We start from the raw sequence: 17,598 nt of genomic DNA on the forward strand, positions 1-17,598 counted from the left end.
TGTTTATTGTCGATTAAAAATTGTTCAACGTGTATTGCAAAAAGTTTAATGCAGTTTTAAAAGTTTTTTGTGTGTTTAAAAAGAATGTCCATGTATTCATAAAGTGCTCGTATATTTTTTAAAGGCTCATTTTTTATATTGAAAAAGAAAAATAATTAGAGAAAATAAAAAATACATTAGGGAAAGAAACGAAAAGACCAAAAAGAAGCAGAATAATAACAAGCAATGATTTTTCATGTAGTTTTTAGACACACATTTAACCTTATTCATACTTGTAATCATTACAGGTACAATGATTTGCACCCAAAACCCAAAATATTATAAAGTAATCCTTGCACCTAAGAATTATAGTAACAATTCTTGGAGACGTCTTGTTCGTGGCATCAATCTTTGTAAAATGAAATTCTTCGAATACTTTAGGAAAGGGACTACAATTGGATTGGAGCAGTGACATCATCATTCCTTCACCTGCATAAACTGGATTATCAATAAAGATTTCTTAAAAACGCATGACTCGCCCATTCAAATAGATGGGTAGCCATGATCGATGAACATACATGGTCCGAGGATCTTCCTATAAGTGCATGTTGTCGAATCACAAAAAATTCACTGCAGCGTCGAGGAAATTTCCAACGCCGAAGAATCAAACCAACAAAGTCATGACAGAACAACATAAACTCGTCATATTTGAGTAAACGGATGACACAAATCTCTCTCATAACAATGCCATGGTAGGGATAACAATTTTATTCGCAAAAGCCTATAAAAATGCTGACGAAGATCACAAAACTCTCCGATCGAAGGTCCCCTCACCTCTCACCGCTAAGATGGTAGCCGAAGATGTGGAGATCGAGAAGATATCCAGCCGCTGTTGTTTCTCAAACCGTACATCTTCTAATCTGCACAGAGATCAGCTGTCACATAATTAGTCGACGTGCCTAGGCTTCACTACTTCTTTAGCTATTCCTTGTTAACAATACTAGATCATTGCTGGCGCGCATTGCCGCGCCCATGCATTTCTTCGATATAATGGTAGGAAATTCGTAAACATATGATGAAATGAAATATGAATGCTAAATACACCCTCAGTCCATAATATAAGACGTTATTACATACAATATGCAAGCATATTGAATATAATAACGTCTTATATTATGACTGAGGGAGTACAACAAAATAAGTTGCTTGGATTTAAGGACAACAAACTAAATATTCAGGTTAGCAAAACAGAGCACCGGTACTTGTTTTAGCAGTGTAATGTGTGTACTGCAGTTGCAAGATCAGACACTAAAATCTTATTCTAACCAGCTAGGAGTTTTAGCAACAACATCAGGTTGTAAGGTAAAAAGACAGCTCTAAAGTTGATGCACAATCAGCCTTAAACTGAAATCACAAACACCCATCAACTTATTTGATCTTCGTTTTCCCTATTTTTTAGCCTAGCTCGTTGTTCTTGCCCATCATACGACACACTTGGTTCTTGATTTCACATCTTATTGGCAGTTTATCAACTCATCATTTGGTAACCCTGGTCCTCACTGATGCACTGATTTGTTCTGTTTCATAATTTGTAGTAATGAATATATTAAAAAGGGATGATAAATTGGTGAAAGTATAGTTTTATCTATTGTATACCAGCAATTATATTGAGCAACAGACCATTGCAAACCATTATATCGAGTAAAAAAATTATTTTAAAGGTTTAATAATACTATCAGCCAAAAAACATGTAATCATGAAATGCAGATTAGCAATAAGTGCTTGTCATCAAAACATCAGGAGAAGTATACAAAAAGAAAGAAAAAACAGTTCCATGCTTTTGAAATTTGAATAAATAGGTTGATTTTCTTGTAAGTTCACAGCAAAGAACAAATATGTATGTCATCAAAGGGACCATGACATTACTACACCATCTAGGAAAGGTCATTATCACCCATCTTTATAAATGGTAGATTAACCCTCACTATTTTAGGAGAAAACCTTCACTGCGTGATCTCGATTATATCAGTATGAGTCTTGTTTTATCCCGTACTTTGCATAATCTGTCCAACTAAATGTTGCATTTGTGTGACCTTGTAAGATTAGCAGGATAGTAATTGATAATATTATTTCACAAAATAAGAGACATAATTAAGTTTATAGTCTAAATATTGAACAATAAAAAGGCGAGCCAACAAAAGATATTGATTTTACTTTGTAATCTGAAGCACCACAAAGGGAAACATCACAGAAGTTTCTAGAAGTTATACTTCTACAACGTCATAACCTGAAGGCAAGTATTTACCTGTGATAGTCGATTGAACGCAAAGATCCATTTAACTTTGAGCATGCTGGAATCAGATCAACAAATAGAGAAGAAGAAAATTAAAAGCCGCTATCCACCAGAGATTCAAAACTGAAGAACTCCTCAAATGTCGTAGTAATAAACTGTCCAGCAGCCATCAGAGATTGAAGTAAAGAAATCCCAAATCAATATGTGTCGGGGGTTGGGTGCGACATATGCCAACGGATGGCTTATCATGGTGGGAGCAAGTAGAACGTTGTCGGTGCGTAGAAGCGGGATAAGGCGTAGACACGAACGCCGGCGCACTTTACCGAGGTTCGAGGCTCTCCTAGGAGATAACACCCCTAGTCCTACTTTGCGGGGTCTCCGCATGATCACTAAGGCACAAGTGATACAATGGTGCTCCTTGAGTTGTGTGCTAGAGGTAGAAGGAGGCATGGCTAGCTCTCTTCTTCCTCTAGGGCAGTGGCTAGTTCTAATGGAGTGGGAACCGTTTGCATGGGTGCCCTGGGGGGTTGATATAGGCCTACCCCCAGGGGTACAATGCAATGTGGCCGGGTGCTGGGCCCGACTGTCAGTGTCTCTGGTCGCCAGCTTCTCCGCCGGCTGCTGGGGCCCGCCACCTGGTGGGCCCTGCCGACTGGTCTGGTACGAAGCCGACAGGCCGCTCCCGCCGTTGGCGGGTCTGGTTGGTGGCTGATCACTGTAGCCGTGTTGCTAATGACGCAGGCTCGGTCAGCGGAGTGTGGCTACAGTCCCGCCGTCTAGTGGGAGATCACTGTAGCCACACCATGTCTTATCTGGTTGATGGTCCACGGGTCCCGAGGGAGGAACTGGCCGCCTGCTGGAGGCTGGCCTCCCTCAGGTCCGGCTGGTCTGGCTTCCGCCATCTTCCGGGCTCTCGCTGCCTGGTAGGGCCCGCCGCCTACAAGCTGTACCGATAGGTCGTCGTGGGGAACAGGACTCCGCCTATCAGGAGTGACGTCAAGGAGGGAGTGGCAACAGTGCTGCGCCGTGCGGAGATCTCCGCGTGTACGGGGCACTGCAGCCATGTCAAGCCCAAGATTCGGGGGTGAGGAACTACGCTGTAGCCTCACCCTGTCTTGTCCTCTTGATGAGGGCGCAGACTCTAAGGACGCTGGGTGGCCGCCTGCTAGACGCCGGCCTCTCTGGAGGCCGTCTGCTAGGAGCCGGCCGGTCTTGGTGTCGTCTGTTGGTGCTTGGCCATCTTCCGACAGCCGGTCGTTAAGCCAGTCGGCCACCGGAAGGCGGCGCTTCAGTATGAGGTTTCGTGGGGCGAAGCCGGCCCAAAGTCTTGAAAAGCTCGGGGGCTCGAGTGAGGCTACCCGTGGCCCATTACTCCGACAATATGCCAAAACCAGCCTCCAAAATTTACCCAAATTAGTTGACCAAATTAGTATGAAGACCACCTGCACAAAATATTGATTGGGGGATATTAGAACATGTAATCATTTGGTGGAAGGACTCGTACAGGAAAGAAACAAATGTGGATATAGGGTAACCTAGCCATGAACCATGCTGCTAGAGGTTCTGTTGCTGGAGTAGGAAGGTTGCAGACGCTTGTACAGAAGAAAATACAAAGTCACACCTGTATTAAGCGTTGCCGGTGCGTGACACACCATGAATGGATCCAGAAACTGAAGATTGGTTACCCAGCAGATCGAAACTCCTGCAGGAACGCAGTACAACCAAAACCACATCAAATCGGGATGAATTCAGGAGGGCCATGCTGCTCGCTGAATATTAAGTGCTCACACCTGAAACCGGATCCAGAAACTGAAGAGTAAGCGCTCGCACCTTAAACCAACAGATCGGGTTCACCATAGAACGGACAGATGGGAACATACAGAGCGCAAGATCGGGAAGGAAGAGAAGAAATCAACATCAAACTGACAGATGGGTAACACGTAATTAAGGTGGCTGGAAGGGTCAGAGGCACGGTATCATCCGGATAATGAGCAGGCGGATCAAGATGATGAGCTTCGTGAGGCGGAGGTTGCCCGGAGGTAGACATCTGCGGGTGGCGGCATGGCACCATCCAACCTTTCTACCTCATAGGCGGATCAAACCAGCTCCTCGGAGGCTACTTCTGGTGGCGCTGCAGCCGGGCAAGTGTCGTGTTGCCGTCGGCGGCGTCACTAGAGGGTAGGCAAGAGGAACGACTTGAATCAATTGCGGCGGCAGCAGGTCAAGAGGAGGGGAGGAGGGGCTACATGAAGGAAAGAGAGGATGGAATCGGCAGGACAGTGGACTGATCAGATAGTTGGGCCGCGCGCACACGCCCAATCAACTAGGACACACGGATTTATCCACCGGAGTTGCGCCCCCCAGGACAGTCGGCCCAGGAAATGGCAGACGTGGCGCACAAATCACATCTGACGGCCAGAAACGTTCAGGTCGTAAAAACGGACGGCCAAAAACGCTGATCACTGAGAGAGCTCGGTTTAGGCTCAGTTTTACTATCCTTAATTAATAAACTAGTATGATCTATGTTAGCGACTATTGTTTGGTGCAAGTGAGAGAGCTGAGTTATTCCGGCCAGCCCACACAAGCGATGCAACGGTACAACTCACCAAAAAGTGAGAGAGGCACCCTACATTCGCGGTTCCTATATGGCACGTAGGTCACGGCGTAGCACGTACCCCCCCTCCCCCCTCGTCTTTCCTTCCGTTATCGGTCCGGCCCAGTTCGCTTCCCTTCCTTTGGTTCTGCCGATTTTGGAAAGGTTCTAGAACCACCCCAGAACTGTTTTTTTTATGTTTTCAATTCTGGTTTTTTTTCTGTTTTTCTGTTCTTTTCAATTTTTTCTTTCGTTTTTTGTTTTTCATTTTCTGTTTCCCTTTTTTCTATTTTCTTTTTCTTCTTCTTCTTCTTCTTCACTTTTTGACTAGTTTTGGCATTTTTTTATTTCGAATTCGTTAACAACTTTTTTTGTTCATTGAATTTCAAAAATGTTCAACCATGCAAAAGAATGTTCAACAATCCAAAAAATGTTCATCCAATTCAATTTTTTGTTCATAAGATTTAAAAAATGTTCATAAAAATTCAATAGTTGTTCATCAAACTAAAAAAAATGTTCATTAGTTTGTTTTTTTCATTGAATTTTTTGTTCACCAGATTCAAAAAATCTTCATCACATTCAAAATTTGTTCACTGTATTAAAAATTTGTTCATCATTTAAGAAAAATGTTCATCGAATGCCAATTTTGTTCATAATTTTTTTCCCATTTTTTTATCTAACACAGATTTTGTTCTTCAAACTAAACAAATGTTCATCAAATGCGAAATTTGTTCATCAATGTTCAAAATATGTTAGGCAAATTCAAAATAATATTCATTCCGTTGGAATCATGAACATATTTTACAAATTTGTGAATTTTTTTCGAATTCACGAACATTTTTGTGAACCATGGACATTATCTTAAATTCAAGAAAATTATTTATAATCATAAATATTTTTTGCAAATTCTCGAACATTTTGCGAATGCACTTTCTTTGAAATCATGAAATGTTTTCTAAATCGTGAACATTTTTTTAAATTCATGAACATTTTGCGAATGAATGAACTTTTTTTGAAATCATGAACATTGTTTTAATTTCAGGAACATTTTATAAATTTGTGAACATTTGTTTTTTTACAAATTCATGAACATTTTCTGAATTCTCGAGCATCTTTTTGAAATAATGATTTTTTTCGAAATCATGATTGTTTTTTTCAAAATTAGCAACTTTTACTGAAATTTAGAAGCTGTTGATATCCTGAATTATTGAAAAAAGAAAGAAAAAAGCAAAGGAAAAGACGAAAAAAGGCGGCGTGCCGGCCGCACATTGGGGTGTGCGCCCACTGCGTTCTCAGAGCGTGGTGCGCCATATAGGAGCTCCCCCCCCCCCACGTTGGTTGTTGTCCGCTCGCCCATGTGCTTGGTGGGCCTGTTAAAGTGGGCTGGATAATATACATTTCTTCGCTGCGGAGTTTTTTGGAGCTATGATTTTTGTACACTAAACAAAACATGATTTTTCCTTAATTGGGTCGTTGTGCAGCGTACTCATTCTTGGAAGGGGGAGATCCCATCCCCCCCCCCCCCCCCCCCAACACACACACACACACACACACACACACACACACACACAAAGCCCCCGCTCGCTTGTTGCTCTGTTGACTCATTCCGCATGGTAAGTTCGTTCGTTTTTCTACTCAAGCTCCTTTGCTGCTAAAAAAACAGCTATCGATTTTTGATACTTTTAAAACATTTAGTGAAATAAAAATAATTTCAAGAAATTAAAAAATGTATATGATTTCAGAAAATACCGTCAGATTCAGAAGTATATTTGAACCAAAGAAGTGTTCATGATTTTAACAAAGTGATGAGAAATTTTTAGAAATATTAATAAATTTGGAAAATAGGAGTTCTAAAAATTCTTCATGAATTTTAATAATATTCATGATTTCTAAAGAACATGAATTGTAAAAAGTTCACTAATTTGTTTAAAACACGAATTTTAAGTATGTTTGTGATTTCAAAAATATTCGTGAAATTTAAAAACGTTCATGAATTTTAACATACATTGTACAAATTGTCAGAATGGTCAATTTATTTTAAAAATATAATTTAAATAAAAAACATAATGAAAAAGAAAAAATATAAAAAACACAAAAGGAAAAAATTATGTTAACTCAAAACTCGTAGATTGTATATTAAAAAGTCGGTACTACCATAAAATGAACTGATGCAAACACTCTGTTTTCCCAAACGCTATGCCGTTCCTAGTCTATGCATGGAATATGATTCTCCGACACGGAATATACTTGCTATATGGCAAACCCTTTAGGCGCTTTCGACCACCTGGCGCGTAGTACGACCGCTTTTCATTTTCTGTTATTTCATTTTTATTTTTTCATTCTTATAATATATTTTCTATATGTTCTTATTTTTATAAAAAAATATTCCAGGGATCTTCCTTTTTCTTTATCATTTAAATTTCTATTGAATTATCCCTTCCTATTGTTTTCTTTCTACACATAAACTATCTTTTAACACAAGGTGACCATTTTTATAATATATGATGAAACTTTAAAAAATACATGATGAAGATTTTATAAATATGCAATGAATATCTTTTTCAATACGCAAAAAGGATTTTTTAAATATGTGATGGATTTTTTTGAAATAGTTGATTGATATTCTAAACAAACACGATGCATATGATTTTAAGAAATGCAAGATATTTTTTTAATACGTGAGGGACATTTTGTACCCGCAAGAAAATGATTATATATATATATTTGTTTATATATATTATATATATATTGTTTAAAATTTAACTTGATTTATATTTTAAAATTTAAATATTTGAATAAAACATCCAATTTAAGAAAACCTCGGCTCAAAGTCGAACATGGCCTTGGCCCAAGCACGCCCTCAATGAGCGTTTCCACGCCTATTCCTCGCACTAAGAAGAAGTTTAGTAACCTGCATTAGGTCCTTCCAGGCCTGTTGGATGTAATTTTGACCCTTTTGGTTGGCTGAGTTGCACTGTATTTTTGGACTGCACGAACCTTAAAGCACCTCGAGTCAAGCGTTTCTAGCGAGCTAGACCCAAGTGATGCAGTCCAGCGCATGTGGGTGGGTCTGGTGAACGTTGGGTGCACCCTCTAGTGTTATGGTCCACTCATCTCCCTTAATCTCCTTCACATGCTATCTCCTCCAAATACGTACCTTGACAATTGACATGATTGGGCATGAGCTCTGCGACACAAGTTGGTTTATATATAATTTGTTCACGTATGTATGGTATGTACATCCGGTAGTTCAACATTATTCATGTTCATATAAATTCAAGTCGTTAAGCTTAAACTTATAATTAGAAGCTTCGGATTTCAAAAGCACATACTCCCGGCCCTAGCGTTGGTGGCTTGTGGTAGGTTGACATCACATGATTGTGCCCGAATTATGGAGGAAACCTCCATCGTTGTGCAATAGCAAAGTTTATGTGGTTTAGTGGATTTGTTCTATTTAGACCAATCATCTATGGATTCATTTGAATTTTTGAATTAGTTTTCCAAGATCGACATTTTTACTCTTATCATAAATGGGAAAGGAGGGGAGGGGATAAAGTCAGGGTTTTATTCTCCATCGACTTGCTTCCCAAGCTTATATTTGACGCATGTATGTTTTTAAGACATGTCAGAAAGGACGGCCTCCCTGGATAGGATCATTATAGGAGGCAGGTCTTTCTACATGCCAGACCAGCCTTGTCTAAGACGACCTTACCTTCCCCGAGCTAGAGGCCTAGAAAAACCTTCCTTGCATATCATTTGTTACCACCAACTTTTTTAGCATGTCTTCGACGGGTCGCCTAATGTAGGGTGTTGTGTAATAGTCACTGACATTGCTGATCAATTTCTAAACATTTCACCCATATTATAGTGTTTATTTTGTAGAAAGATTAAATGGTGAATACATAGGAGCGAAACCACAATGTCAGTGGCTTGTGGGAGCACATGGGTGTCGGGGACGGACAAGAAAGGAAAGTGAGAGGAGAGGCCGACTCAGGGTTTTACATATGGTTTGTGGTTTGTCCATTCGCCTTGGATCAAGATTTGGAATAGCTAATAATTTTCACAAATTACAAAGTTTATGTTGCTTAGTGGATTTATACTATTTGTTTAGAATCGTCATCTCTAGAATCTTTCCTAAAAACTGCAACTAATTTTCTTACCGAGATGTCATGCATCATCCGCTACCGAAAAATGTCGGTTCCACAAATTTCAACTGAAATTACGTTGCCATTTATTTTCTTGTGCACGTTCCCTCAACGGGAAGAGGCTATGGAACGAAATATACGTGGAAGAAGATTAACTGGCTAGCTTTCACACGTGTCCATTCGCCTTGGATCAAGATTTGGAATAGCTAATAATTTCCACAAATTACATAGGCACCGCAAAACATTGTGCTACAAAGTTTATGTTGCTTAGTGGATTTATACTATTTGTTTAGAATCGTCATCTCTAGGATCTTTCCTAAAAACTCCAACTAATTTTCTTACCGAGATGTCATGCATCACCTGCTACCGAAAAATGTCGATTTCACAAATTTCAACTTGAAATTACGTTGCCATTTATTTTCTTGTGCACGTTCCCTCAACGGGAAGATGCTATGGAACGAAACATACGTGGAAGAAGATTAACTGGCTACCTTTCACACGGAAAAGAACAAGTACATGCAAAATGAGATACGTACTCCCTCCGTCCCAAAATATTTGTCGAAAAAATGAATAAAATTGGATGTATCTATAACTAAAATACGGCTAAATTCATCCATTTTCCCGACAAGTATCTCGGGACGGAGGGAGTACGTACTAGCAGGCTCCACTTGAAAATGCATCACACACGATGTATGATTCCCGACGAGTCGACACCGTAACATATGATAATTTATGCATACATAATAGTATTGAATTCTTGGAGAAAAGAGTGAATGAAAGATCAAACATAAATTGGGGTCTCAAGCCGGGCCTTGATCTCATCGATGACCGACGGGAAGCGTTGCATGAGCCACAGGTACCCCTCGGTTACCACAATTCTCTTGAAGTTCTTCCCGGCCATGAAGAAGTCGAGGCACCTACTCTTGAGCTCCGGACAGCCGTGCATGTCAGCATAACCTAATGTCGTCGCCACTGTTTCCACCGATACCATGTCCCATAGCTTCTGAGCACACATGAGCTTTAATCTGCCGATGTCGTATCTGTCCGCTGCTGCAAGTATATGCCGAAGTTGTTGGGCTGTTGGCGAAAAGGAAAAGCTTTCGGGATCGAAGTCTACGGACAGTCTGTCCGTGTACATGAACCGAAGCATAGCTTTGAACGTTGATGGCTCGATCTCATGCAATGTGATGCACTGCATGGTAGCCTCTGCTAAGCAACCGAAGAGCTCTGCTCTGAACACCGACGATCGGGCCGCAAGCACGGCCCGGTGGGCGCGGAACGTCTCGCCGCCGACGACGAAGGAGACGTCTGAGCCATCGGGGCATTCCAGCAGGCTCCCGAGATGGTCGCCGATGTTCCTGGCCGGCACGGGTATGGAGTTCCCGGGCAGAGCTATGACACCACATATGAGCGTGATCACGCCGTTCTTGACATAGCGCGACTCCAGGCGATTTCGCTTCACGCAGAGATCACCAGACCACCTGACGTAGTTACCTGTTGTGTACTCGTCGATCTCCAGCACTGACCTTTTTAAGCGGCACGAAGACGGAGCGCCGTCACTTCGCACCAGGAAGCCCTCGCAGAAGCCATTGAACCTGTTGAATTGGCTGTACAGGGAGAGGGAGAGGTCTAGGACAACGTCTTCGTGGTCTTCCCAGTAGTAGCATTCGATCATCCAGCTATAGTGCTCCGCGGAGATGCTTTTGGAGAGAGGGTTGATGCAGCCATGGTTTTTTATTTCTGGGTAGTCAAGTTTGAACTCGGTGAAGCTGGAGTCGACCATGTTTGCATATGGAGTAGAAATTGTAGCACCAGGTTGAACTTATAAACAAGTGTTTGTGGACGCTTGTGATCCTCAGCCAAGGAGTAATGTTCAACCCCTCGAGAATCTGAATGTGTGGTGCCTTGAGTATCGAGCAGGAAGATGAGATGATTGTAGTATTCCGATGAAGGCTGGTTAATTACTACTCCCTCCTTCCGGAAAAGCTTGTCCCAAGCTTGTTCCTCAAATAGATGTATCTAGCACTAATTTGGTGCTAGATACATCCATTTGAGGGACAAGCTTTTTCGAACGGAAGGAGTACTAGTACTGTATAGAACTGGCGCCAGTTCAGTGGCTCTCGTCGCTTCAGCTAACCTGCCGCGGCACACGCGGCTGCCGTGTTGTAACAACAAATTAACACACGACGCAATAGGCCAAGCTGCCAACAATAATATATTATCGGTTTTGCTATTCATCAGGCAACTAAATTGTGATTTCGCGTCACTCATTTTTTCCTTTTAAAAAACACCCCATTATATAAATTAATGAAAAATGTTCTTAGAATCATTCATTACATCTGTCTTCACACAAGGAGAAACATTATTAAGCAGAATACCATCCGTTTTACTATGAAAACTAAACTCAGCAATCTCGTGGGCTACCACGTTGCCCTGGCGATTCACCTTAATCCGCTTGACACTTTGCAACATTTTGAGATGCCGAGCGCCTCCCTTTTTAGATCAATGAGCGTAGACATGTCAAGATTTTCACTCGCAAGGAAATACACCACAAATGTAGTCGGTCTCGAGGATAATAGGTGAATGAAGGGTCATACCGATATAGAGACCGGTGAGACACGCATTCAGCTCTGCTTCATTGACGTTGGTACACCGCCCAATATAATTCCACGACGATAAGATAACCCCACATAATTCCTAGCCACAATTCGAGAAACTCCAAAGGCCGAAGATGACCGTCGATGGAGAGAATCAGGGGGAAGGGGGGGGGGGCGAAGTTGGCAGCTCGAGGCAGGCGGTGCGACGAGGCAGCGTCGCTAGCCACAAGGGTAGAAGCAGGCCGACATGCATTGAAGGGGGTCAGGAGAAAGTGAAGAACATACATTGTTTGACTGGGGATATAGAAGACGATCATACAACCATCGTTTTTCATACGCTATAGGTTTGAAAATAAGTGGACATGACCCGGGACGCTTTCTAGTCAATAATTAACAACGGGATCTAGACACCCTTGATAATTCCCACATATTAAGGAAGATCCTTGCCGAGTGAACCTTTTATTACTACATGCAATTCCCTTTGCTTCACAATACGTTATACAAAACCCGAGGCAAGACATTTAATCCGTGATCAACATTTTGGTCAATATACTTGTTATCATTGCTATAGGTTTTGTTCTTTTTTCTTGTTTTCGTATTTCGGTATCCCACCTAAGGCAAGACATTTAATCTGTGATCAACATTTTCATCAATATACCCGTTATTCTTGCTATAGGTTTTGTTCTCTTTTCTTGTTTCATATTTCAATATCCCCGTTATTGATATCATGCTTATGTATGGCCAGACAATGATGGATACCGTAATACCTAGTGAGCCCAGAGAGTATCTCTGTGAAACTGGAGTCGACCATACTTGCACATGGAGTAGAAATTGTAGCACCAGGTTGAACTTATAAACAAGTAATGTAAACGATTGTGATCCCCAACCCACAAGAAATTGTTGCAAGTCCATGCCCCACAACTATGTGGAAAATTGAAAAATGATGGGACAAAATAAACGTAGTCTTACATCAACGCTATTGATCGTTAGAAATGGTGAAAGACTTATAATCGATGTTAATGGAAGGAGTATGGATTGACATGCAACTAGGATACACATAGCTATCAATATATGAAAACGCTTCTATGGACCAAGTGGAGGGGTGCATCCAACTTGCTTGCTCATACATACCCGGACATTAGAGATTAGAGAGAAGGCTTCCTAGAATTGGTAACAAGATAAAGTCTAGAAGGAGTTGGCACATGTTGTCTCCTTAGGTGAAATGATGATTCCAACAGAATGAAGCTCATTAATGAAATATGTAAACTAGGTTTTATAAGGGCACCTCCAACGTTGACCCTCAAACTGCCCGCAAACGTCCGGACCTTGCTGTCCGGACATGTTATGCCATTTAAGGCGTTCCTGTATCGGTCTGCTCGGCGGTGTGAACGCACTTTTTTCCGCAAACCGGAGACAAACTAGGAAGCTTTGCGGGCGTCCCGACCGCTGCCACGTCCGCTCCTAACTGCCCGGGCCCACTGAAAATCCTCCTCCCTCGCCCGTGTGCGTTCTTGCCTGTCGTCAGCTACCTGCATTCATACTGCTGTAGAGCAGCCACTCCGCAATGACGTCGGCCTAGAGCGGACGCGACCTTCACTAGCGTCGACATTGAAGCTTCGCGCCAGGCAGGAGAGAAGCCCACGCCGCGTCCCCGGTGTCCACGTCTATTCAATGCGGGAGCGATGTTTGCTATACGAGACGAGACGAATATCTACCACGCCCGTTCAATGCCCGTCCCTCCGTATGCCGACATTAAGCAGGCTCGCCAGCGAGGAACCAACTCCAGCGCCAAACATTGACGCACCTAGCCACTTGGCCTCACCGGAATCCACTATTTGACGGCCAAACCTTGTTGGGGAACGTGGTAATTTCAAAAATTTCCTACGCACATGCAAGATCATGGTGGTGCATAGCAACGAGAGGGGAGAGTGTTGTCCACTGATACGTCTCCAACGTATCTATAATTTTTGATTGTTCCATGCTATTATATTACCCCTTTTTGGATGTTTATGGGCTTTATTTTACACATTTATATCATTTTTGGGACTAACCTACTAACCGGAGGCCCAGCCCGTATTGCTGTTTTTTGCCTATTTCAGTATTTCGAAGAAAAGGAATATCAAACGGAGTCCAAACGGAATGAAACCTTCGGGAGCGTGATTTTTGAAACGAACGTGATCCAGAGGACTTGGAGTGCAAGTCAAGAAGCAGCCGAGGCCTCCATGAGATAGGAGGGCGCCTCCCCTATAGGGCGCGCCCCCCTATCTCGTGCGCCCCTCGGGCGGCCACCGACGTACTTCTTCCTCCTATATAAGCCTACGTACCCCGAAAACATCCAGGGAGCACCCGAAACACAATTTCCACCGTCGTAACCTTCTGTATCTGCGAGATCCCATCTTGGAGCCTTCGCTGGCGCTCCGTCGGAGGGGGAATCGACCACGGAGGGCTTCTACATCAACACCATAGCCCTTTCGATGAGTTGTGAGTAGTTTACCACAGACCTTCGGGTCCATAGTTATTAGCTAGATGACTTGTTCTCTCTTTTTGGATCTCAATACAATGTTCTCCCCCTCTCTTGTGGAGATCTATTCGATGTAAACTCTTTTTGCGGTGTGTTTGTCGAGATCCGATGAATTGTGGGTTTATGATCAAGTTTATCTATGAGAAATATTTGAATCTCCTCTGAATTCTTTTATGTATGATTGAGTTATCTTTGCAAGTCTCTTCGAATTATCAGTTTGGTTTGGCCTACTAGATTGATCTTTCTTGCCATGGGAGAAGTGCTTAGCTTTGGGTTCAATCTTGCGGTTTCCTTTCCCAGTGACAGCAGGGGCAGCAAGGCACGTATTGTATTGTTTCCATCGAGGATAAAAGATGAGGTTTATATCATATTGCATGAGTTTATCCCTCTACATCATGTCATCTTGCTTAATGCGTTATTCTGTTCTTTGTGAACTTAATACTCTAGATGCAGGCATGAGTCGGTCGATGTTTGGAGTAATAGTAGTAGATGCAGCCAGGAGTCGGTCTACTTGTTGCGGATGTGATGCCTATATACATGATCATGCCTAGATAATCTCATAATTATTCGCTTTTTTATCAATTGCTCGACAGTAATTTGTTCACCCACTGTAATACTTATGCTATCTTGAGAGAAGCCACTAGTGAAACCTATGGCCCCCGGGTCTATCTCTTATCATATTTGCTTCCAATCTACTTTTATTTGCATCTTTACTTTTTGCATCTACATTATAAAATACTAAAAATATATTTATCTTATCATACTATCTCTATCAGATCTCACTTTCGCAAGTGGCCGTGAAGGGATTGACAACCCCTTTATCGCGTTGGTTGCGAGTTCTTGGTTTGTTTGTGTAGGTGCGTGGGACTTTTGAGGAGCCTCCTACTGGATTGATACCTTGGTTCTCAAAAACTGAGGGAAATACTTACGCTACTATTGCTGCATCGCCCTTTCCTCTTCAAGGAAAACCAATGCAAGCTCAAGACGTAGCATCCACGTACCCTCGTAGACCGAAAGCAGAAGCATTATGACAACGCGGTTGATGTAGTCGTATGTCTTCACAATCGACCGATCCTAGTACCGAACCTATGAAACCTCTGTGATCTGCACACATTCAGCTCGGTGACGTCCCATGAACTCACGATCCAGTAGAGTGTCAAGGGAGAGCTTCGTCAGCACGACAATATGATGACGGTGATGATGATGCCACCGACGCAGGGCTTCGCCTAAGCACCGCAACGATATGACCGAGGTGGATTATGTTGGAGGGGGCACCGCACACGGCTAAAAGATCAATGATCAACTTGTGTGTCTATGGGGTGCCCCCTCCCCCGTATATAAAGGAGCGGAGGAGGGGGAGAGGGCCGGCCTCCTAGGCACGCCCAAGGGGGGAGTCCTACTCCCGGTGGGAGTAGGATCCCCCTTCCCTAGTTGGAGTAGGAGAGGAAGGAAAGGGGAGAAGGAGAGAAGGAAAGGGGGGTCGGCCCCCCTCCCAATTTGGATTGGGCTTGGGGGAGGGCGCCCCCTGAGGGAGTCCTGGATAAGGGGGTATCCGAACAGCCGGACTATATACTTTGACCGGACTGTTGGACCGTGAAGATACAAGAATCAAGACTTCGTCCCGTGTCCGGATGGGACTCTCCTTTGCGTGGAAGACAAGCTTGGCGATCCAGATATTATATTTCCTTCTTTGTAACCGACTCCATGTAAACCCTAGCCCTCTCCAATGTCTATATAAATTGAAGAGTTTAGTCCTTAGATCCAGAATCATAATCATCATAGGTTAGATTCTAGGGTTTAGCCTCTACAATCTCGTGGTAGATCAACTCTTGTAACACTCATATCATCAATATCAATCAAGCAGGAAGTAGGGTTTTACCTCCATCGAGAGGGCCCGAACCTGGGTAAACATTGTGTCCCTTCCCTCATGTTACCATCAGCTTTAGATGCACAGATCGGGACCCCCTACCCGAGATCCACCGGTTTTGACACCGACATTGGTGCTTTCATTGAGAGTTCCTCTGTGTCATCGCTGCAAGGCCTGATGGCTCCTTCAATTATCAACAACAACGCGGTCTGGGGTGAGACTTTCCTCCCTGGACAGATCTTCATGTTCGGTGGCTTCGCACTGCAGGCCAATTCGCTTGGCCATCTGGAGCAGATCTACAGCTACACCCCTGGCCATCAGGTCAGGTTCGGAAACCTAAACTACACAACCGATATCCGTGGAGACTTGATCTTCAATGGATTCGTGCCTATGCCAGGAGCGCCGGACAGTCACGATGAGCACGGCTCAGACCTGCTGTCGGACAGTGCTCGGGATATCGCCCCTGCAGGAACCCCGGACCTAAATCCGGGGCAGATTTTGTCGCTCGAGGACGGGTGGATGGACCCCGCCCCGGAGGCTGCACCCTTATCAGTGATAGAGCCGAACACAGACTTCACCCCCAAGGAAGCCTGTGACTCCAGACCCTCGGACTCGTATCCGGCTGTAGGTTCTAGTCCGCACACCTCCGAGCCCGCTGAATCTAGTTGGGCTCCGGTAATAGAGTTCACCGCTGCGGATATTTTCCAGCACTCGCCCTTTGGCGACATGCTAAACTCATTAAAGTCTCTCTCTTTGTCAGGAGACTCTCGGCCGAACTATATCCGGCTCGAGTGGGAAGCTGGCGACAAGGAAATTCGTTGCCCACCCACCACCCACTTCATAGCCATGGTCGATGTTTTGACCGATGTGCTTGATTTCAACTCCGAAGACATCGACGGTATGGACGATGATGTAGGAGAAGAACCCACAGGGCGGTGGACAGCCACCTCTTCATATGATATATATATGGTGGACACTCCAAAAGAAACCAACGGCGATGAGGCAAAGGAGGATAACCCCTCAAGGAAGAAAGCAAAGCGTGGGCGTCGTCAGCGCCGCTCCAAGCCCCGCCACAGCAATACCGGCACTGGAGATGAAAACCATCCGGACGGTGCCGAAGATGAATACAACCCCGACGAGCCTGCCTTGGAGTAGGCCGAACAGGAAGACGGGCAGGACATCCCAGACGAACAGGCGATGGACGGATATCCGGAGGAGGACAACTACGTGCCCCCTTCGAAGACGAGATTAGCCTCGGTGACGACGAGTTTGGCGTGCCTGAGGACCCCGTAGAGCAGGAGCGCTTCAAGCGCCGGCTTATTGCCACTGCGAGGAGCCTGAAAAAGAAGCAGCAGCAGCTCGAAGCTGATCAAGACCCGCTCACAGACAGATGGACAGAAGTCCTGGCAGCCAAGAAATATGGACTCGAGCGCCACATGGCTGACCGGCCACCTCGTGGATGGGATAAAATGGCATATCAGCCCGAATACCAGCCCGCACCCCCACGCCAGTTCACCACGGCCCGGGGCAATACGCAGGACATGCGAGACATATTGGGAAACAACGCAAGACAACCAAGATCGATCTACGGATCACGGGGGCG

The 17,598-nt window shown here is 43.8% G+C and overlaps 1 protein-coding gene and 1 pseudogene across 9 annotated transcripts; both read right to left on the reverse strand.

Moving 5' to 3' along the window:
* Nucleotides 1–233: 233 nt before the first annotated feature.
* On the reverse strand, nt 234–4,567 carry LOC123160614 (uncharacterized). Of its 9 annotated transcripts, none has more exons than XM_044578429.1 (5): nt 4,103–4,567; nt 3,894–3,974; nt 2,285–2,330; nt 814–899; nt 234–468 (listed from the first exon to the last, which is right to left on the reverse strand). In XM_044578429.1, exons 2-5 carry the CDS (start codon nt 3,925–3,927, stop codon nt 263–265), a joined length of 372 nt encoding a protein of 123 aa, XP_044434364.1. In that variant the 5' UTR covers nt 3,928–3,974; nt 4,103–4,567; the 3' UTR covers nt 234–262. The 9 variants fall into 9 exon arrangements, 2 of the variants coding, with proteins under 2 accessions (XP_044434364.1, XP_044434363.1); XM_044578428.1 differs by having other exon boundaries at nt 4,063–4,567; XR_006480265.1 differs by having other exon boundaries at nt 234–899; nt 2,285–3,714; nt 3,808–3,974; nt 4,063–4,567.
* Nucleotides 4,568–9,791: 5,224 nt separating this feature from the next.
* On the reverse strand, nt 9,792–10,801 carry LOC123162452 (BTB/POZ and MATH domain-containing protein 1-like; annotated as a pseudogene).
* Between the last annotated feature and the right edge of the window lie 6,797 nt (nt 10,802–17,598).

The sequence above is a fragment of the Triticum aestivum genome, chromosome 7B (assembly GCF_018294505.1).
Source record: "Triticum aestivum cultivar Chinese Spring chromosome 7B, IWGSC CS RefSeq v2.1, whole genome shotgun sequence".
In the NCBI taxonomy this organism is placed as follows: domain Eukaryota; kingdom Viridiplantae; phylum Streptophyta; class Magnoliopsida; order Poales; family Poaceae; genus Triticum; species Triticum aestivum.

Coding starts and splice junctions, on each gene's coding strand:
- LOC123160614 (XM_044578428.1), bottom strand. CDS start 4,150: ATGTTCCCATCTGTCCGTTCTATGGTGAACCCGATCTGTTGGTTTAAG. Junction 3,975..4,062: donor GTTTCTGGATCCGGTTTCAG/GTGTGAGCACTT, acceptor GCGTTCCTGCAG/GAGTTTCGATCTGCTGGGTA. Junction 469..813: donor TACCATCTTAGCGGTGAGAG/GTGAGGGGACCT, acceptor CAGTTTATGCAG/GTGAAGGAATGATGATGTCA.